General features: G+C 41.4%; 2 protein-coding genes across 2 annotated transcripts in view; one reads left to right on the forward strand and one right to left on the reverse strand.

Moving 5' to 3' along the window:
- The window catches only part of LOC139663176 (protein EFR3 homolog B-like), a 36,826-nt gene extending 27,667 nt beyond the window's left edge, over positions 1-9,159 (forward strand). Inside the window, 10 exon segments of the mRNA XM_071541742.1 lie at positions 2,042-2,117; positions 2,391-2,552; positions 3,033-3,164; positions 3,270-3,337; positions 3,578-3,705; positions 4,494-4,585; positions 4,784-4,832; positions 5,254-5,360; positions 5,470-5,519; positions 5,672-9,159. Of these exon segments, the coding sequence (XP_071397843.1) occupies positions 2,042-2,117; positions 2,391-2,552; positions 3,033-3,164; positions 3,270-3,337; positions 3,578-3,705; positions 4,494-4,585; positions 4,784-4,832; positions 5,254-5,360; positions 5,470-5,519; positions 5,672-5,777 (970 nt within the window). The 3' untranslated portion in view covers positions 5,778-9,159.
- A 1,005-nt stretch (positions 9,160-10,164) lies between these two features.
- LOC139663177 (pro-opiomelanocortin-like) lies at positions 10,165-11,006 on the reverse strand. The gene is made up of 2 exons (XM_071541744.1): positions 10,884-11,006; positions 10,165-10,734 (listed from the first exon to the last, which is right to left on the reverse strand). Exons 1-2 carry the CDS (start codon positions 11,001-11,003, stop codon positions 10,165-10,167), a joined length of 690 nt encoding a protein of 229 aa, XP_071397845.1. The 5' UTR covers positions 11,004-11,006.
- Between the last annotated feature and the right edge of the window lie 12,524 nt (positions 11,007-23,530).

Genomic DNA, 23,530 nt, shown 5'->3' on the forward strand with positions numbered 1-23,530 from the left:
AAGAAGCCAGTCCTGTAGATCTGCCTCTGCCATGCTACACCGCACCTACTACAATCCAAAATAGTCCGCAGATCAGTGTAATTTCACTTCCTTGTTTACCTAATGCGTAAAATGCATCACTTCCTGTGCACCATGAAATTCTCCCGGCACTGATCATGCCCGACCACAGGGGCTGGAATGGGACAAACTAGTGGTCTCACGACACAATGATGGGTGCATTTTCTCTGGGTGAGCCCCAACACATTACTTAGATTGAATATGTCTATTTTACCATGACAAAGTAACATAATATAGCTCAAACCGCTCTTTGGACATTCTTAAAAGCCTTATGACTAAATACCAGAGAGATTTCTAGTTTGTTTTCCAGATACGCTCTGCTTTCCTGCAGTGTCTCCTAATTGATTGTGCGTGGTCATTGAGCCAGCGTTGAACTTTCAGATTTCTCTCTCCAGTGGGAGCAGTTGAATCAAAGATGGAGAGGCAGTTTCTGTTAAAGCCATCAACATCAGCTAACACAACAGTGGAGCCAGTCTGGTTATTTACAGCAGTGCTGATGCTGAGTGGTGAGCAGTTCAACCAAAGAATGATTTGCTGTTTTCAGGTCGTTTCATTCGATTATCAGAGGAGATCCTACAGGCTGAAAACTACACAGTATTTCACTAGAAAAAAACATGAGCATAAATTACATGATAATAAATTTCTACAGCAGATATATGTTTCCTTCCTATCCCATAAATCATCTCACGACCCTCCAAAATTATCCTGCAACCCCCCTGGGAGGTCCCGACCCCCATCTGTCTGTGAAACCTGAAGAGAAGTAAAAGACTAGTTATTTAGTAGAGCAGGAACAATTGAAGCATATGAAGGGAAGTTATTATGATGGGTCAGAGTCACCCACTTCCATAGTAAAAATGGACTGGAAAACTGCACTGAGACTGTACCTTCTGGATTTTCAGTTATAGTGACTTGAAATGGATGATTTATATTCTCTACTGTCACCCATAAATTAACCAGTATTCTGGTCGACAGTCCATCCTACACCCTAAAATCCTATTAAGTCCCATTAAGGGGCCTGGTCTCAGCTGTGTTAGCAAGAAAGACAAATTTTAAAAAAAGTTTAAATGCCATAAATACAATCTATATGACATATATAGCAAATTCTTTGCTAGTGTGGCAATTTAGCCCAAACAAAGCAAAGGGGGTGAATGCTTATTCAAAACAGATTTCTCTGTTATTTTAATTTTATGCTTTAGCATAAATTTCTACATATTTGTTTTCACTTTTTTTTTTGCACTGTCAATACGTCGGTTGGTCGCTATATCGTTTTCACAGACTGCCTTTTTTGGAGATATTCCCAAACCCTGTTTGGACTGCTAGTTAGCAGCAAGAAGCCTAGCAACAGAGCAGCAGAGTTTCAACCAACAGGGAAAACACCCCAAAAATGAACACCCAATATTGTCTGTGGGTCCAAGTACTACAGGTATGTAAAAGACTAAAATCACCAAACTTATTTAAAGGTTTTAAGAGCAAAATACAAAACTTTCTCCTAAACAGCAGTGAGCGAACACTCTGTTGAGAAAAGCTGGACTCACCAGCGATGCTGAACCTGCGGTAAAGCTTTTACTTCACCATCTCCACCCCCAGCAGCAAAGAAGATAAAATTTAGGTCTGAGGAGTGTGCAGTTTACTGATGTCACATTACATGCACTGTCCAAGTTTCAAACAGTTCCTTCTCATTGCCTTTTGAGGCCATCGAGTTGTCTAGAGCAGCTTTAATGTACTATAAATGTAAATTCTAATTGAATTTAGTGGATTCAAACAAAGGAATTAAATTGGGTGTGTTTGTCTGGCTGTCGTGTGTCTGCGTGGACCCTGGGTGATTTTGCATCTTTGTTTCTGTGGTCTTGTGGGTCTCAGTTGGGTTGAGTTTTGGCACAATAGAAACAAGTAATCGGTTCAGTAATCAGCTTGGGCCAGTCAGATTTACCAAACCTAACCTGCACTTTAGTTATAATTGGTGTGTGTGTGTCTTTCTGTGCAGCATTATCTCCGACATCTCTGTGCTCAAGCTCAAAGTCGACAAGTGCTCCAGACAGGACAACCTATTCATGAAGAAGGTATGTCCTCTTCCTCCATAGCACCGATTCTGAAGCTTTAAATTGAGTGCTGGTTCTAAACCAATACTTTTTTGATACTTTTTTATTGAGTAATCTCATGCTCTGCTATGCAATGGAGTAAATTGTTTTCTGTTTAAATTGATACATGCTGCTTGCTTTTCTAAATATAATCATATCATACTCAATTGGTTCTCTGTGAAAATGGCCTTCTCTCTCTCTCTCTTTCTCTCTCCCTCGACTCACTCTTTTCCGTGTGCATCCTCCCCTCCCCAGCATGGTCAGCAGCTGTACCGACACATCTACCTGGGCTGTAAGGAGCAGAGCAGCGGTCGGCAGCACTACGAGACCCTCTTCACCCTGTTGGCTCTCCTCAGCATGGAGCTGGCCAACGAGGAGGTGGTGGTGGACCTCATCCGCCTGGCTCTTGCCCTGCAGGTATCCATACATGGGCATGCAACCATGCATACGCACACACTCATGGGAACATGCAAATATAAAGACAGAGTCATAGACGCACATACACTAACTCTACACACGTGGATGTAGGTCCTCCTATTCCAGTGATTGATGATGATGATAAAATAATGAATTTTATTTATATAGCGCTAAAAACAGAGTTCACAAAGTGGCATCAAAGAGGTCATCAAAACAAGAATCATAAAATATCTATAAAAGGTGCTAAAAATTATGAGACACTTCAAAGACAAGTGGATAAATCTAACAATAAACGAATCACAGAATAATCACAACAGCACAAGATCAAAATGTGGGCACACAACATAAAACCAAGTCTACAAAAGTGCATTTTAAGAAGGGATTTCAAAGATGATGGTGAATATGTGAGCCGAATTTTCTCACGCTGGTGTTCCACAGTCTAGTTGATCTCCGGTTGATCTCCCTGTGTTTCCGCTGCAGGACCTGGCGCTGTCAACGGATGAGTCTCTCCCCGTTTATAACCGCTGTGCTATCCATGCCCTCGCCGCCGCCTACCTCAACCTCATCTGCCAGCTCACCACTGTCCCAGCCTTCTGCCAGCACATACACGAGGTCAGGGCCTGGGCGTGTGTGTGTGTGTGTGTGTGTGTGTGTGTGTGTGTGTGTGAATATCATGAACCGCTGTTTAATAAACTGCCTCTCTCCTCTCTCTCTCAGGTAATTGAGGTGAGACAGAAAGAGAGTCCCTACCTTTTGCCTGAGGACGTCTTCATAGAGAGCCCGAAGTACGTACCAGCCACATTCAGTCCTCCATTCTTCCTAAACCTAGATGTTTTTGTCTGTCTGAACTTTGCTGTTCTGATAAAGCAGGTTGGAATTCATGCATTAGTAAGAAATTTCTCTGCTGACCTCTCCGATCTCTGCACTCTATGCATTGCTCAGTAAGCAATCCTTCATGGCTGACCCTTTAATCTGACTCTTTCCTACTTTTGTCTCCTATTACTCCCCACACCCTTCCTCCCCAGGCTGCCTTCCTCGCTGGAGAAGGTAGAAGGGGACGTGTTGTTCCTGCAGTCGAAGATCACTGAGGTCCTGGGAGGCAGTGGTTATAACACAGACAGACTGGCCACACCTTATGTCCCCCAGTACACTGGTAAGGAGCCGTGATGATGAGACCCACTTATTGTAATGTTATGTTAGTGGAGGTATAACCAGAAGGCCAGTAGTTGCTGTTGTGTATTCAATGGTCAGATGTGGTCAAGTGGGGGAGTTCTTTCAAGAAACAGTGAAAAATGTGCTCTTTTCTCTAGGTAAAGAACTGTTTATTGACTCACCAACATATTTCAGTTATGTTGTGCCTTCATCATGGTGCTATTATTACATAATGTGATGTTTTATTGAGTCCCATGTGGAAATTCAGAGACTGAGAAGCTCCCCTGGAGCTAGTAGGGCTTCAGTGAGCGTGGAAATGTTTGCACTTGTTTTTTTAAAAACAAATGTGTTTTGGAGATTTAATTATTTCAGTAAAATTTCAAAACTAATATTAGTATAGCTTTATTTTATTAACCAATAAAAAATCCAACCAGTTAAATTACTAATCGTAATCATAAAAATTCAGGTATCTCTCTGCATGACTTGGCTTGCTACAGAGCTGTTGTAACCACTTGGCCACCCTGCAGCCTTGATGAAGGCATATAATGACACAATTTGATGAAAAACAGTGTTCATCTGCTTGGATAGAATTTGTTTCATTCTTCTAGAGACAGATAATTTGTACCGTTTATGAATCTGCGCCCTGTTTGAGTCTTTATCTCATTAAATTGGAGGAATGGAACAGCAAAAGCTCATCTGTGGTTTGACATACACCACGCATCCTACATGAGTTGTCCTTTGGGGTACATAACTGGAATTCGCTGAACACTGTAAACTTTGTCTTTTTAGATGAGGACCGTCTGTCCAAGAGAAAGAGCATCGGAGAAACCATCTCACTCCAGGTGGAGGTGGAGTCCCGGAACAGTCCGGAGAAAGAGGAGGTGAGGGCTAAAACCATTGACATAACAGTTTGAACATCATGGCCTATAACTGGAATATCTATCGCACAGTTCTTTTGGGCAATTTAGCACTTGTGTAAAGCTTTGTTTCTCTCATATTACATAATACACACACCTCATCTATTTGCCAAACTTCTTCATAAATCTACTTGTTGCCCTCATTGTTCTGTTGCTCTACAGAGGACACCAGCAGAGGAGATAACATTTGAAACCCTGAAAAATGCCATCGGTATGTCAACTCACTTATCAGCATTTGTGGTTTTAAAGCTACAATCCATGATTGATGAAATTGCACCCATTGCATCGCCCCACTTCTGTGCTTGTTTTGAAAACTTTGTGTTGGAGAGAGTGGTGGGGCGAAGTGCAACAGTCACGCCTCTAGTGTAGCAGAGACCAAAGAAAATAACGTAACATAGCTGTTCAGATAACATGCTTTTCCAAATTCTTGAACTGAAAAGAAATTGAATTAAGCGCTGCAAATAAGCTGCCAGATGCAGGAAAAATACACAAAAAAACAGGGATATATAATGTTGTAATACCTTGCACAGCCGTAAGAAGGTGCACTTGAGCACAAATTGCGGATTGTAGCTTTAAGCATTTAATGCGTCATCAAAATGAAAGTATTAAATAACGTCTATGTCTCCCTCCAGTGGACAGTGTGGGTATGGAGGAACAGGAGAGGGAGCGCAGGAGGCAAGTGGTGGAGAAGTTCCAGAAGGCCCCCTTCGAGGAGATAGCTGCCCACTGTGGTGCCAGGGTACAACAAAAACATCATTGTCTTTTCATCTACATTGTTTTGCAAACAAATTTCTCCCTTGTTTCAACTTGTTGCTATTGTCTTATATGACTCTCTTTGTCCTGTCCAGGCCACATTACTGCAGAGCAAACTGAATCAGATCTTCGAAATTACAATCAGGTAAGAGACAGTGCTGTGAGATATTTGAATGGAATAGAGTTTGATGCTACAGTAAAGGGAGATAATGACATTGATGACAGTGATGCTGACTTGAAGTCGATGATGATTACACTGACAATGATGATCGTGGTCTGTCCCCTTGCTCCCTGCAGACCGCCTCCCAGCCCGTCTGGAACCATCTCGTCGGGTTACGGCCAAAGCCAGAGTCGATCTGTGCCCGTCTACGAGATGAAGTTCCCTGACCTTTGCGTTTACTAGCCCAGAGAATTCACTGCAAAAGTCACTGAATGTGTGTAAGGTGCAGTTGCCCAAAGCTACTGATCAGGTGTCAGTTTTGCAGGTTCCCTATCTTAACCGTTGAGGTCAGGCATGGGGGTCGGGGAGGGGCAAACTGATCCTTACTCTGTGCTCTAAAGGCAACTTCACCGCGGAATCAAAGAACCACAGGGAAGGGGGGACAACCGCAGCGTGTGCAGCCAACTAAAGAGCGGGCCACCTTTTGATTTCCCTAACTGCCTGAATTGACATTTCCTTTCGCCCTGTGACCGCAGACAAAACAAGCTGGCAAATGTAAATGAATGCAGCAGCAACGCAAACTGTTAATTTATCCTATTTCCCTCAGTTGTCTTTAGATGCCTGTTTGACTTCCACCAACTGGTTCTTAGGATTATTTTCAACTGAGACATTGCCAAGAACTGTGGGGGAAATTTAGTGAAAGAGTGATAAAATATTCTAAGGCCCACACTTTCCGGCTGAATTGACTTGGTGCATGCCCTATAACTGGAAACATGATCTTTCATGGCACTACAATTCACCACATCGTCTTTTTTTGACAATGGCATTTCAAAAGTAGATTGAACATAATTTTTTTTTGTGAAATCATATGTCGCATTTCTTTTATTGTCATGATTTTATGGTCAAAGGAAGAGCGTAGATGCATTAATTTTCTTGACAGTGTATTTTTGGTGGACTCTACTGCTAAAAATGTTGTAAATTATCTTTGAGTGTAATATTGACTAATATATGGAAGCTAATTTCTTTTTCACCCAAATCTCTCAGCTCTTGAACTGTGTCTTTAGTGCTCAATGCTTTAATGTAGCGTTTTGTTTTGCCTTTTTAGTGTTGTTAGCCATAAGTGCTTTTGTATCATGTGGGGCATTCCCCCACTGCGTTTTTATTATTATAATTAATATTATTATCACATTGGTATTTTGTTTTTTTAGCTTTGATTTAAAAGAAAGATAATTGTTGACCTGTGTGCTATCCTCCCAAAGTGAGTGTGCCTTATAGGTGACTCAAGTTCAAAGTAGACTGAGGCAGTGTCGTTCAGTCTAAAACACACTCGGCAAACACAGTCATAACCGCTGTAAACACCTAATGATCTGAAGTGTTTACCGTGATGTTTACCAGATCAACCACAAGCAGAAAGTCATTCAAGGAACCTTTATTTTTTTTCCTTGCCATATAAATGTGTATATACAGAGAAATATAGTATAAATCTATAAGCTGATGTATAGGAGTGTTTTTGTGTATATATATTAAATCTAATTTTAGACCGTCACTGCACTGATTCTGGCCGTCGATAAGGGAGAAAGCTACTTAGGTAGTATTCAAATACTTTTTTAAAATTTTGTCCTCAAATAACTAACCAGCATGACATCAGATCAAGATAAGTGGAACTTGTGTCAAAACATGGCCCGCCTGTGAGGCGAGCGGATCACACTAGTGAGGTCTGAGTATCCCTCCAAAATATTAATGAGACCATCTGATCATCTTCGAAGGAAAACAAATTTTACTGCTATTGTCAACTTCATTACTAGCCACTACTTTTTTTAGACCGCTTTTAGCACAATCATCTATAGTTTGAACCCCCCTCCCCCCTATTTTCGTCATTTAGTGATTACATCCTTAGTCATGCTGGGATGAGTTTGCACTCTGTATTTATACCTTAACTGCTGTTGCAGCCTCCGAGGAGTGCATTTGTTTCGTACAACTAGATTTGAATAAATCTCAAAGCCATTTTGTGTGTGTGCGTGCACATGCACTCACACACACACAGGTATAAAAAAGTATATTGGCAATAAATTGGCATTGGCCTGAGGTGTTTTCATTGCTCTGGTAGCATACTGATAGTGAGGACAATGCAGAGAGAGATAACATTCAGGCTAACTAGGCCCAAGTGTAGGTAGCAGATCCTCTTGTGTGTTTTGATTCGTACCCTCTGTTCTGTTATGGTGCAGTGGCCGTTCAGTTTTGTGACATTGTATGAGGACCCCCCCCCCCCCCTCCCCCATGTGCTTCTGTGAGTTAACTCCATTGGGCGTGGCGAGTGTCGCTGCCATAACCATCCTGTGTCATGGATGTAATGGTGTCTGGATTGTCCCTGATGGTCTTGTGTTACGGTCCAGTTGGCTTTATTGGTTTGTCACCATAGTGTCCTGTATGTGTATATTTACGTCCATACATGCCAGTGCATCAGATTGCCCAGTGACCCATGTGCATTTATGCACCATTCATGTTTACTCATTTTGTCTGTGTGTGTGTTTGTGTGTATGTGTGTGTGTGCTTGCATGCGTATTTGTATATATGTGTGTATGTGAAGTGTTGCATTCATGCAGATGTTTGCACACGTGCATATGGTGTGTGTATGTATGTGTCTCATATTCAATCATTACCCAAGTAAAACTATTCAAACACAGTTTACAGTTAAGTCCAATGACTTCTTCCTCCACTCTGATGAAGAACAAGGTATCTTAAGAGCAATGTGCAGCTGTCTAAACCTTTCCAGTGACACCTATGTTATGCCACACTTGTAAATTGTCTTACAGCACCTTGCAACTTCGCAGTGAAGACATGTAAATCTATTGATCCGCTTGTTGTCATTGCATAGTGTAACATAATGTTAACGGACAGTAATCCAATCTTACTTTTGTCATTTTACATGTCTGGTAAATGTATTTGTTTACAATGTAGTGCTGTAGGTCAAATCTATTGATTCTGTGAACTTTGCACTTTAAAACTGGATTACCTAGTGACAAAGGCAGCTTTTACATGGAGAAAATGCCTTATGAGTGTCAGACCCTACTTTGCATGCTAGTGACGTTGCTGTGCTGTACAGTTCTATGACCATCTGTGAGAATAAACTTGTCTGTAACCATTAAATTCTGATTTGGTTCATTGTAATTGAATATTTTGTTACTGATGATACTGAAATCCTGGTTAAAAAAAAAGAAAAGAAATGGTTTCTCCTAACAAAAATTGAAATAAAGGTCAACTGCATGAGATACAGAATGCCGTGGAAGCATCATCATCCTGTGTATTCAATAAATATTCACTCGAAACAAAATACAGGGCAGTTAATTGTCAGAGAGACTGTCATGGATCACTCACAAAGTCTCAGACTCGACTGCATGCACAAACACATGACTGGCTAATCGTTCCCGTTGCAGTGTTCACCGCAGTATTCGAGGCAGTTGTTCGTCTCCTCAGCAGTGGTCATAGTGGTATTCTCTATCTGCCTGTAATGGACAGTGTGTGGTGTGGTGTTGTTGTCAGACACTTCTTGGGGTAATGCCTGTATTGTGTATGTATTTGCCACCTGTTGCTACTCTTGGTTTTCATTCCCCTGTCTGTCATTTGATTGGATGTTTTGTCAGAATTAAATTCAACATACTTATCTTAGCGGTGTCTTTTCTCCTCCTTTTGCAGCCAACAACAGAATATAGCATCCAAACACTTGTCAGCACTCATCAGCTTAGAAACCCAATAATGCTGGTGCTATGCTTCAGGTTTTCTATCTTCTCAGTCAGTCTCGTCCTGTTTTTTTCCCCTCCATTTTTGTCAATTTCTCTCCTCACCACCAGTATATGGAGCATGTTTAGTGCAATTAAGTCTCACATCACATATAGCCACTATCAGCTTTCTCCAGCTATCACCACCACTACAATTTTAATTCATATTTTTATATTTTATACTTTTTTTTTTTTTGTTCATGGATGTTGTGAATTAAATTGTAATATGTTTGGACCATAGACTGTAAGGTTTGGACAAGGTGGCTAGTTTAAGCTGCTTGATGTATCTCATATATGCTCAATAGCTCTTCAGACTTTGCTCATCATCTGAAATCAGTCAGACAATCACCATTATTGTTTGCCACAAACAGTATGATCTTTAATATTGTATTCAATTACAAAATGTTGCAACATATACCTCCGTGAAAATAAACAGGAAAAAACTAATTTTGAAATAATCTTCCTCACACCCTCCTCCCACCCTGGAATGGCATTCAGTGTTTAGTTCCTTGATTGAATGGATCAATAATGACGTTGTGTGTCGCCCACAAGAAACAATATTCCTCAGAAAGCATTCAAGTCAAGGCCATGAAGATCAAGACAGTAGGTGGGGGCATCAGTGTGTTTTTTTTTTTTACATTAAACCGTCTGTTTACCTTAAGTTAAGGTTGTCGCATCAAAATTACTTGTGGTCCAAAAAAAGAAACTCAACAACATGCTTATGACATTGACAAGTTCCTGTAATTTTAAATGAAGAGCTATGGGTTTTAAGGACATGCAACTGCAATTAGACTCTCTTGGCTTAACCCTCCTTCTCCCCTTCTCCTTCCTTTCCCCCTTCATCCCCATCTCCTCTACTGAGCGTCCTTCACAATAACGTTCCTGAAGAGCTTAACCAGGCGCCCCTGAGATTTCTCCCACGGCTTCATAAAACTGCCATAACGCTTAGCAGTAGGTGGGCTCCCCCATCGGAAGTGACTCATCCGATAGGTCCCGTCTTTCCTTTCCTGCGGGTTCAACAGGGTGTCTGGTTTAGGGGTGAACCTCACCCCCTGCAATCCCTGGGTTTGGTGACTTTCCACGTCCAGGTCGTCCCTCGCTTCATCCTCCATGTTGCTCAGCTGCCTGCGTGCCTGTGGGGGGAAAGCGCCCTCAGAAGAGTCTCCGCCCTCCAGGGAGGAGGTGAAGACTTTGACAGGCCGGCGTTTGCGGCCGGTGGGTTTGCCCCAGCGGAAGTGCTCCATTGAGTAGGAGCGCGGCTCGTCGCTTCGGGCCCTCAGAGTGGGCTCCGGGATCCTCTCCCCGGAGGCCAGGGTGGACAGCAGGATGCCCAGTAAGAAGTCGTGTTCTTGGGAGTCCAGGGACAAGGACCCGAGCTCTGGGAACTCAGCCTGGAACACGGATGTGCACAGGTGAATGCAGTCCTGTGTGGAAGGAGACAGAGACAAGAGATGTTAATGAACACTCATTCTTTTGTGCATGAAAATAATGGAAATCCTAATGATGAGAAAGATGAAGTTTGCAGAACAAAGACGGTGACAATGAAGATGATGGTGCTAACAGTCAGACCTACCAGTAACCTCTCCTTGGAGCTCAGATCATTACAGATGGAGCTGTCCCAACACATCGCCCCAAACCCAGGGGTGCACACATAGGCCATCACCACCGCTAACAGCCAGGATACACACACCATCTTCAGCCTGGTACAGTGGGGGAACACACAGACAATCATGACTATCAGCCAACCTTGCAGTGACACACAAAGCCCTGGTTGCCACGACAGTAAGGAAATATACCTTTGCTGACTATTCTTTTTAGGGGTTTAGGGTTTTCTCTCAGCCAGCTCCAGTCTGGATGTGGCCTAGTGGCATATTTTACCATAGTGCAAAAAATTTGTCTTTAATCACATGCAGATTAGTGAAGGAATGGCCTGTCACAGCCGTGTGAAGAAATGCACGTCTGTTGATCATCACGATTGCATAACACTCTCACCATTTCCTTATATAACTTGATATGTTTAAACAGCTGGTATCTTTGCGAGTTAATTAGTGGATTTGTCACTGCATGCCATGGTTGAACAATGACTGTAAACCCAGGTACAAAAAAATCAACATTCCCCTTCAAGATATCATTGCAAACATCTGTGGGAGTAACAGGTGTTCCCATTCATCATCACCCCCATCTATACAGAATTAAAGTGATAGATGATATTGAAGGCAAGGGAAAAGGTGAGCATGTTTCAGTGGACCCCAAGCTGCTGGAGGCCCCCAAAAGTCTGGATTAATGCAACTTTTTTAGTACTGATGATACACTTTGCCAAGGGGTGCAGGATTTCCATGCAGAGCCCCTGCTGGAAAAAGATGATCAGGAAACAAAAAGCACTGAATGCAAAAGTCCCTTTAAAGCTGCTCAAGGACAAACAACAACAATGACGATGGTGGAATTTATTAATTCATTAAATCAGTGAAAAGGCTTTGAATTTCCTCGTCTATACTGCCCTTTTGAACTTTCATAGATGGATGTACAGACAATTATTGAGAGGTGATGCGGAGAGCTTTGTGAGGCCGTGATGGCCAATGAGGATTTGTATTGAATGGCTGCTTCATTAGCTTTTGTGCCACTCCTGGGCCTTTCAGAGAAAGGAATCAATGCATTTTGTACAATACAATATTGAAACAAAATTGTGTACGGTACACACATGCACACACCATACATATAGTCACAACAGTGATGAAGTGACATTCATGCATCCCACGCATACTCAGAAACACTCAATGGAATACTGAGGAAGATGCGCAATTGAAGGCTTTGAATAGATGGCAGCCTTCGGTGAGTTCTTCTAATAATGACGCATCTCCACCAGGCATACGCCCCCCCCTCGCCTCTTTGTTGCCGTGTGTCAGCAAATTACCGCTTCTTCTTCTTCTCTCTCGCCTCCTCTACCTGAGGAAGATTACCTAACCCTAACTCTAACCCTCTAAATCATTCAATTAGTGACAACGTCTAGAGGGTTTTATATAAGAGGCACTGAACTATGCCAGTCACCATGCCGGAGGAACATTAGCATCCTATCTCATTCAAATTAGTTCTGAATGACTCAGTTTAGGATGTAGCACTGACCAATTTATCTTAATCAACATCCAATGTTCAATGTCCAACTGGTTATTTGATTCCATTGATTTCACTGAGAAGATCATTTGAAAAGTTTGAAGTGTCCTCAACAGAATTGATACCCAGTCAACACTTTTCATCTTGGTGTTCCACTGGTTTATACAGGATGAGCTCATTTACTTCCCTTTGAGGAGGAATTACATCTCATTGTGCTCCCTCTATTATCATAATGACTGACTCCTTGGTGGGCCATCTTCTCTGGCAGAGACGAGCCTACACTCTTCCTACAGTATGACTCACTCAGCTGAGCTCTGCTCTCCACAGATGTACTATGATAAAGAAGCCTGTGAACAGCAATTAAAATAGATTGATCCTTATCATCTGTTACTGTTATATAAAGTTATTTAAGGAGTCTGTAAGCAATTATGGTCAAATGTCACCTATTGTGAGACAGCTGGAAGCTGACATACATTTTGAAATGTAAATCTACTTGGATGATATTTTACAGAGCAAATCTAACTGCACACGTCAGAAAATGATCAGTCAGTCAATCAATAAATCAGTAAAACAAGAAGCTGCCAACAATGAGACACAATGCTGATCCATACAATAATAGCAAGAATCTACAGACAAGTTAATAACATTGCTTACCTTTTCCAAAACCTCTCTTCTTCTCTCTTGTTGTCTTCTTTGCCCCCCCTTGTCTTGTTCCACAGATCTTTTAGACTGGCGACACTCTCAGATAGTGATCCCTCTCTCTCTCTCTCTCTCTCTCTCTTTCTCCTGCCTTCTCTCTCCTCTGTGATGAGTTGCTCTGTAGGAGGGTCTGCTGTTGCTTCCTCAGTGCTGGGAGCTCTTTTTATAGACACATGAAGTACGGTGCTTGGAGTCTCAAGGCCTCAGGGTGTGATTGAGGTAAGGGGGCTCCTGTTCCATCTCGCCTGCCGGATGGGGAGGGGTGCTCTGTACATGTGTTTATGTGTCTGTATGTGTGTGTGTGCGTGCGTGTGTGCGTGTGTGTTAGTGTGTGGATGGTAGGTAAAGACCACCCCCGCACTCTTTTCTTAATCAACGGACCGGCTCACGTCACCAGACAACAGGTGAAGCATTAGCGGGTTCGCTGTTAAGTTGCTGCCTCTTCTCTCCCTTCCTCCTCCTCCTCCTCTGGTTGGGTAACAACTTATAAGCCTCCTGTGCTTTGGCTGAGTGATTGTTAAGATGTTTGATGTTTGTGGGTCTGTCTCTCAGGTGCTTTTCCTGGATGCATCTTTACAATGCCGTGTATTGAGAACAAGACAGAACTAATTTAGAGAGGCCAGTGTTGAGTGTTAATCTACCGTCAAACTGTTGTAAATCCCTCAAAGGTCAGTCCTAATCTTTCACAGCTTAACACTGGGAGCCACATCCGTGATCTGGAGAGAAGCATGCAAATCAATTTAACTGATTGGATAGTTTTCTGTGGGTTCTCATCTGGAAGGTGAGCCTGTACCCATGTATGGAAACTTCATTAGGAAGGCCTGACTCACCGGTTAGATGTCATTACTACACTTCAAATACTGCAAGAAGATACACACAGACACACACAATGTGCTCTCTAACCCATGCAAAGGTTACACCGTTGCAAAGGAAACCATTTTTCTATTCACTTTTTTTCCAATACCCATCCATCTTCCAGTTTTCTACTGATGTATAGATTTTTCAGTGGGTAGTGCAGAAAGATTGACCACACACAATAAAATGAGGATGTTTTGAGGACAAAGTAGAGAATCAAACCATTCACAGTGAGCTCCCTATAAATATGGACAGTGACACTTGGCTGATATTTTGACTCTATACTTTCATTATTCTGAATGTGAAATGACACAGACAGATTATTGTTGATTATTTGCGGTAACACTGTACAGTGGCCTTATTCCAGTGTATTAACCTGTGTAATAACTTATGGAAAGGTATTATAAGTACACAATATTACTGTGTAGGTACTTAATGAAAATCTCCCTAATACATAATGTACAACGGTGTAACACGCCATTCGAATGGCCTCATTAAAGCAGTGTTGTTACACTGTTGTAAGTGATTATGTAATTATGTATTAGGGAGAGAAGTACCTATATAGAAATATTGTGTACTTACAATACTTTTCCACAGGTTAATACACAGACTAATACACTGGAATCAGACCATTTAAAGTGCCACAGTCAAAAGCTAGGGTGGGCTCCGTTATACAGAGGTCCTTATTTACAGCATTCCATCTGTTATACATCATGACATACAGTAACTCAGTAAATCTACCGGCAGGGAGTAGTTGAAATTTTTACCTCTCTTCTGAAAATACAGACAGTGTAATCTCATGTCTCACCAGGGCCTCAGCACACTATAGTGTCCCTGCAGAAAACATAATGTGTTATTAGAGGAAACAGAAGTGTTGGAGCAAAGAGAAAGAAAATATTCAAGAAGTAAAGAGAGTAAAAATATGTGTTAGTCTGTTCATAATATGGTAATCAATAAGGTAATATAGTTAATAATCATGAAGAGAACTCTATGTTCTCAATGGATGTCTAATGTATCCCAACATTATGATTATATTCAAAAACAAGACTTCTTGATGTCCATAAACATCACTGATCTCTTGATATCTTATTTTCAGGTTCTTCTGCCAGACGTTTTGCATTTGAATGATTCCTGAAATTTCAGCTGTAATAGTGCTTGGCTCTGAATCCCTCTGACGTAACATGTAGTACACGGTTTGGATAAATGAGAACAAGTAAACAAAGGTCTGAGCTATCCGCCCACTTTCACATCATCTCACCCCTGCAAATAAGATGCAACAGCGCTTCAAAATGTGGATGTACCTGTTAATTTTTCCTATTGATATTTGTTAACTTTGCCAGAAATAGACGGGTCTCTGAGATCTGTGGTGACGTGCAGTGACACAGTGAAGAGTTTACTGTCAGTGCAACAGGGATCCAAATATACTGCAAAGAATGTATTATTATCAAATGAATGTGTCATTATCTGAAATACTCACTGTACTATTTACATTTTGTGATTTCTTACTGCTCTTTAAACAATAGGCTATTTGATGCATTTTTGTCTTTTGAAATACTGTGCCCTGTTTGCATGTATACATATGAAATGCTTAGACAGATTTAAACTTTATATTTAAAGCTCTTACTCTTTTAACTTGCAAGGTACTTAACAGTACACAATCATGGCCAATAGGTCCTAATGCATTTTTACAAATTAGGAATGGACAATAAAATGGACAATGACAATAAGATAGTAGATCTTATTGTCATTGTCCATGTTATTGTCCATTCCTAATAAGGTTTGCTAATAATTTTCCTTCTTCACTGAGGGTCTTAGGTTGGTGGTGCCAGGTAGGTGAGGCTATATAGGTTAGGTGGGTCTGTTATGTCTCTCCAACATGTCATTTTTTTGTGTCTTTGTTTTGTTTCCTTGTGTTTTATTTTGTTGCATACTGTATTAATTTAAATAATTTTGTCCTGTGAAAAATGGCTGCTGTGAGTGCGCCCACACAGAGAATTTGAAGAGAAATAATGACATGAAACAGTGTGAATGATGAAAATAATAGAAATGAGGTAAAGAAGCAGGCCTGATAGAACTGATGAGTGGAAAAAGGAACAAAAAAGAACTAAGGTAGTTCCGGTGGAAACTTTTGTTGAAAGGCTAGAAAAATGAAAAAACCTTTGAAGACTGATGTCTTCATCATGGAGTGAAAAAATGTGAAAAAGGGCCTTTGTTACAAGATCAGAAGATTAAATTTAGTTACAGTACGCTCACTCCTTATTGCTTATTACTTCTTATTGCAGAATACTATAGATTATGATATGTTTAATCCACAGTGATGGATTAAACAAGGGTTAAACCCAACAGTATAAGAGCAGACTTGTGACTGGAATGTGTACGGTCTGAATCCCCAGACAGCCTGAGAAAATCTGAAAGTGTTTGAGTAACACGCTCCTCTCTCCTAACAACCAGTGGAGAGGCATTCATGAACTTCTGAAGCCCCAGCTGCAGTGCAGCGGGTCGGTAACAGCCAACAGCAGAAGGCTGCGGTTGTTCTGGGCAGCTGCTAGGTGTGAATTTGAGTCACTGCATGAATGTGAAGCAGCAGGATCCTGGAAAAGAGCAAACACTTCCTGAATAAATAAAGGTTGAAAATAGACAGAGTTCATGCATTATCTTGGGTTAGAGTTAAGGACATCCGCCCCCCATTAATGATACAATCCAATGATAAGCACACCAGTCCAAAACATTATCTCAACTGACAACGCTTTGCAGGGTGTGAATCACTGACTATCAAAGACACCAGCATTTAACTAAGTGTTTTTATTATCATCACATCAATCTACTGTATGTTTTAGGCAGAGGGATGCGGAGTGAAAACAAAGCGCCCGAGGCTGGTGCTCATTCCTACAGGTGTAGAAGATCGATGCAGGTATTAGTTTCTGTGACACATGTGTAGAACACTAATCACTGTTGTCCTGTTAAAACAATGTAACTCCAATTTTGGTGATTTTCACATTTTCACCTCAGTTGATGGATTACATGCTCAGAGGGTTGAGAAAATTCTCCGACCTCTTGGGCTTTTACGAAACCAAAAAACAAGGCTGTTTTTCTTTGCTCCTGGAAAGTTTACATTTTGGAGATACAGGGTTTTCACCTGACAGTGATGCTATTTACATAAGCTATTTATTGCTAAGACAGGTAGATGATGGGTATTTAACTTTGATGTTGTGTTGCAGCTGGTGGTGTCCTCCAGGCACAGGACCAGTTGGTGGTGGGAGTTCACCCACTGATTTACGGCGGTATGATTTGTGGTTCGATTTCTGTTTGCGGTGAGACTCAAACGCAGGGTCTTGTGACTGCAATGCATTCTGGACTGTGTAGGCTTTGGTTGATGGAGAAATTTGCGTCTCTGCCTGTTGTTGAACGACAAACAACAAAATGGGCACAGAAATACAAGGTACATCAGCAATTTTTTGCCACAGTTTTAAAATGTTTTGGGGTGTGTTTTGCCTTTAAAGATGGAGACCACCACCTCTCTCCATTCCTGAAATCCATGTGATACTGAACAGGCATGTTGACCACAACACCCAATGGTGATGTTGATGAAAATTATTATTACTATTGTTGTTGTGCTTCCATGTGGATTCACTGGCATTATGACACTGACTGTGTTGGCTCTGTGTCCTCCTCCCCTCTCTCAGCACTTCATACAGTGGTCTCGCTCAGTGAGCTGTGATGGTGGAGCGCCTCTTTGTGGCGGGTGAAGAGAATCGCAGACTGTCAGGAGGAGACTGTCAGAGTGCAGTACTACAGAACTACAGATGAAGAGGCACAACAAATCAGTGTTCTGGACAGTGTCGTAGTTTTATTGTTTGTTTTTTGGAGGAGAACAAAGAAAAACTCTATGATTAGTAATTGGAAAAAGTACCAAATGGGTACAAAAGAGGCAAATGCATATCATTAGGGAAGAACCCTAGAAGAAGAAATATCCATTATACCTTCACTATTACTAGATCAACTTATGTTTATAGGCTAAAAAAAATTACATATTAATTAGTCTCTTGAACGATGAGTTAGGACTTCTTATTTGGGTCCTGGACTAAAAATGCCCACTGCCTTAAAGAATTTTCATTTTATTCACTATCCAATTGTTTTTTACATGTTCCTGCATTATGTTGAATATAATCTGTGCTCCACAGCTTGCACAGCAGACCAGGGTGACGGGGTTCACCAGGGAAATGTTGGGGGCCTAAATTCCTTGTAGTGGAGGCTGTCAAGAAACTGTCAAAGCTGTCAAGAAACTGCTGTCTTTTACCACACTGAGCATGGGCCAGTTTGGGCAGGCAGGCAGTAAAAGATGCAGCCTGTGTGAAGGTCAGAAATCTAAAAAAAAAGAAGAAGAAAAAACCAGTAGTGCAGGGCTCAGGTTCAGCTACCACTCCCTAAGAGGTCGGGACATTTGCACTGGAGGATATTTCATGGGACCAAGAGCGATCACAGGTTGAGCCGGAGGCGGGGAATGAACCTCCTTTCTGTAGTAAAATTGAGACTGAGACTGATGTTCATGTGTTTTCTCACTGCTAACATGCAAATGTGCTCTGTGAAATGTTTATTTTTGGGACCTGTGTATATTGCCTGTAGGAGAGCTGTTTGTGTTTTACTGAATTCCTCTGCACACTTTAGGGTGGAATATGTTTATTACTCTCTTAGGAATGATGTGATGGTTTTCAAGCACGTTCGGGGCCATTATGCTCTGTAGAGATGTGTTTTATGGCTGGGTGGTATGTGTATGTCAGGGGTAGGAACATCAAAGTCTCTCTCTCTCTCTCTCTCTCTCTCTCTCTCTCTCTCTCTCTCTCTCTCTCTCTCTCTCAGCTTAAACAATTAGGTTTTTAGAATATCTTTAGTTTGTTTTTTTACTTCCTCCAAAAACATTCTATTTTCATGTAACTTACTTACATTAGTGCAATATGACTTACTGGATGTAATATATTGTATGCATCTCTATAAGCTGTGACCCATTTACTTCTTCCCGTTCACTCTCTTCACATCACTGATCACTCCATTCTCCAATAGGCTACTGGCTCTTTCTCTCACCCCATACTCTCCATCTGATCCCCCTAGATAGATCTTTGAAGTGATTTTTGACACATCCACCACACAGCCCAAGATAACTTCCTTAAGGTTATTTTCAAGGCAGCAAATTCAATGCATCATGTGTGACTATTTTGATTATTTCATTCTAGCTGTTCCAAAGTCCAGGCTTCAGATTAAAGGTGACAACCTGCCTGAGGAGCTTAGGTTGGCACAATCACAACTGTCTTTTAAATCACTTTCTAAAGCCTGTTTTTATAACTTGCTTTGATGTGATGGTTTTTCTCCTAGTATTTTTTTTTACTATTATGTTGTTTATACCCTTTATTATTACTTTTTAAAATTGTTTTATCAATATGATGTTTGCTTTTATTAGATTGTTTGAGCATTTTCTAACGGCTGCTGTTGTAGGTTGGCTGCTGGCCACAAGAGGATGCAATTTGGCCACAAATAAAAAAAGCAGGTCCCTCTTTCTAGTGCTGAGAGTTTAAATTGTTCTTGATTCTCTCTGCAGGCTGAACCCACTCCGTCCTTCACACTTCAATCATTACATGAGTCCACCATAGATCGAAAAGCAGGATTGATGTTAACTATGTATGATTTGCCCAAATCTTTTGTTTGGAATCTGTCAATGAATGGATGAATTAAAGTGTAAAACTTTAAGGGGTCACAATAATCTGCTGCCATTACAGTGAGCATGTTTTCCTTTATTTTCACCCTTATTGTGTCTGACAATTATTCCCAGTGAAAAATCACCACACTTAGTGTTTCTGTGGTACACAATGTGACTTTATAGTGACCTTATTGTACTACTGGTATTTCTCCTATATGTATCATTAAAATATTCCTATAATACTTCCATGGGGATTTAGAATTTTACTCTGATATAATCTCCTTTGAAAATGTATTATAGGATTACTACCATATCTTGGCAAGCTATTTCAGAACGTAAGTATATATATTTATGTATAGCCTATTGTATCCTGGGATGAGCACATATGTAAATATTTTAAATATCAATAAATATATTCATTAATAATGTTTCCTGAGATATGCTAATATATCAACATACACTCTTGCATAACATATCCTGGGACAAGATACATCTAAATATATTCCATATATTTTTGTACCATGTAGCCTATTTAAATGCATGCACAACATATATGAAAGAATACATTTTTATAATATTGACGTATATTTCTTCAATGTTATAAATATACGTAAATAGCTTATACGGTTAAAAGAGACAATATTTTTATATATGTGGTTTCCATACTTGCCAATGCTTAACGTTCACTATATGTTAAAAATGTATGCAAATGCAGCGAGGCTGTAATTCATCCGCGGCCAAAAGGCAAAAGGGGACATAAATATCTGAGGGGACCTCCTTTGTTCGCCGTTTAGTCACCTCTGTGGCCCCTGAAAAACCATTAAACCAGGAGGACTTCTCCCAGGAGCCTCGCATTCCTCAGATTCCTCCGGTCTGATGTCAGAGCAGAGGGGACGGGACTCAGGAGGCATCTGGACCCGCTGAGGCATTCACGGACCCTGCGAAAGCTACGACTTCTGAGCTTTAAAGGCGTAAACACGACCTGTCGCACATTCAACTGCTTTTGATCGCAAATAACAGAAACTGGACACTGTAACAGAAGCAGTGTTTCACTGGCTGTTGTTTTAGTTTATAAATAAAGCATCACATAACTACTTTGTGCTGATGTGGCCGAATGGACAGGGAAAACACGCATCAGGTATGCAGTTGATGTTTTGATTAATTTATTAGGCAAAGTAACGGTATAATATATCACTTTTACCATCAGCTGCTGACAATGTGTCTACGCTGTAGTGCCCCTGCAGGTCATATCGCGACAACTCGGGCATCGTAGAAAATCCCCCGCTTTGTTGGCTTGTTCGTGTGAATCTCAGCTCGTAATTCCAATATGTTCGACAGCACTTGAACGCAGCATGTGCGCCTCTCTCCTCTGTCCTGGACGCCTCCATTGGACTGGGGGACCACTACTACAAACATACCAAGGGTCCCAGGGAGAGAAGAAGACCACGGCGTTGTTATCCACGGCCAAGTTGGAAATCCTCGGCGTCTGTACTTTTGTATTTTGCGTGTACGGGTCGCTCCTCTGAAAACAGGCAGAAAACTTGGGAGCTGAAAGAGGCACAGGGGTTGGGGTTGCGATTGCTTTTGCTTTTGCGACTTTTTTTATTTGTCCAGAAGGTTGATTTCATATGTATGATTCAAGCGTCTCGAGTTCCGTTTTACTGATGGGAACGTAAACTAAAAAGAAAACCCCACAACTGTTTGAGGATTATCACCGTTAAAGGATTTTGAGGCTCAGCTCCGTCGAGCGGTGAAGAGTTTCTTCAAGCGAGGAGCAGACATCGGCATGTAGCGCAGGATCAAGGGTGAGCTGTTTTGCAATAGATCTTCAATAACAGAGAGTTGTTTTGATCTTGTTTGTGCAAGGATTATTTCGAGCGATTGAAACGGTCCCAAACTAGGGGGGGGGGGGGACACTTTTAATTCTAGTCGTAGATTGCAGTCTGAGTGAAGCCAGGCTGAAATGAAGGCCATATGCCTTGGCCACGTAGGGCAGGGGATCCCAAACATTTTCATGTAAAGCCCCCCCTCCATCACATAGACACATCAAGCCACACAGCCCCCATTTGATGAGGTTTTGTCTGAAATGATTATTTATTGTCGGGTATGATTTTATAGAGAACTAATTATAGGTGGGGTAACAGTGGAGAGAGTTAAACCTCTGATCACAACAGTCATCCCTATAAATTTCTAAATAGTCAATGAAGTAATAGTGAAATCAAACTTCCTAATTTGGCTGGGGTTCCCCCTGGAACATGTCAAAGACCCCTTGGGATCCCCAGACTCCAGTTAGGGCAGCTTTCCACCAGCAAAACAAGGATGAGCCAGGGGTCTTGAGTCTACCTGAAGTCCCATATAGACCAGACTCAGCTATTAGGCCTGTATACGACCTGTTATATACACCGAGAACGACTTGTTAAGTATGTTGTTGCACTAGTGGAATGTGTGTGCACTGTTAGTTATGATTTCAGTGGACTATGATAATCAGTCATCCAGGTGGAAAAGGAGACTGAGAGAGAGTTACACATGCATTTAATACTGAAAACACACAGTTATGAATTCCCCTCTGAAAACAAGGCAGAGCAGTGCACACAGTTGTGTTTATATATATGTGTGTGTGTGTGTGTGTGTGTGTGTGTGCTCCCTGTGTGTGCCCTCTCTGTCTAACACTTCCCCTGGTGATGACATTAGCACATTGCTGCTGAACTGTTTGGCCTACTCACACCCTGCGTGCATGTGTGTGCGTGCGTGCGTGTGTGTGTGCGTGCATGAGTGTGTTTGTGTAAAAGATCTGTTTGGGCACGCACCTTGGATTACCACCATTACTGTAAAAGGGGAGAGTACGGTAAGGGCAAATATAGCATAGCTGCTGGAGGCGTAGGCCGCATACACACACACACACACACACACACACACACACACACACATCTGGCTGTCTTTATAAGCTCAAAGGCATGCTGTGTAAATTATATGGTGCCAGAGCAAGTGGCTTGGGAGTATACAGCAGCTTTAAAACACTGGTGGAGAAGTTAAAGGACAAAAAGTAAGAGTAGGCTACTTAGAAAATGGCAGCAGCCTTGCAGCTTTGCAGCCTTGCTGCTTGCTCTCCATCACCTCATGGCCAGGCCTGCATGTGTGTGAGTGGAGACAGAGTGGTAAAAGTCCAATATCTGCTTCTGATTACTTCCATACAGCCAGTGCCAATGTTTCTGGCCCTCTGTATCCTACGTTCAGAGGAATTCAAGCCATATTTGAAAACAAAATGAATGTTTGTCGGTGCTGCTGTAACGTTAAGTCACAAAGGGATGTCTTATTGTACATTTAAGTTAAGCATGTTAAGGGTAAAACATGTATTTACTGCATAACATGAGCCAAACTTTATGGAGGATCTAGATAAGGAAAAGTGTCTATTGTTTGTGTAGTGAGTGTTCATTTGATTCTGATGGCCATTTGATTACAACTGTACAAGGACAAGTGTGGATCTGCTATGTGGGGCAAACATTCCTGTAATTCTGCTCAACCACTCAAGCGCTGTAGGACAGGAGGAGGAGAAAACTAGGAGGCAGTGATTATTGTTACTGCTGCAGCTGTTTGACTGAAGTTTCATTTATTTCGACAAATATAAAATGCAAAGCACCAAAGTTCAATGCATGTAAATGTTTGTCAGGGATCACACAAAAAGGCTGAGAAATTTATAGAATTCCTTAAAAGTTAACTTCTGGTTCCCAGTGATGTATAGTGGTAAATAGAAAATGGGTAAACTGTGGCCTCTCGTCTGTGATCATCATTAGTAGGTCTGGCTAATTCAATATGATCATTTACCGTCTTTCAATAGAATTGTATTGCGATTAAATAATGATATCAAGTTA

The sequence above is a fragment of the Centroberyx affinis genome, unplaced genomic scaffold, assembly GCF_046629955.1.
Source record: "Centroberyx affinis isolate AG114_WGS23_722 - 3 ecotype Tasmania unplaced genomic scaffold, CSIRO-AGI_Caff_v1 ptg003948l_1, whole genome shotgun sequence".
Lineage (NCBI taxonomy): Eukaryota > Metazoa > Chordata > Actinopteri > Beryciformes > Berycidae > Centroberyx > Centroberyx affinis.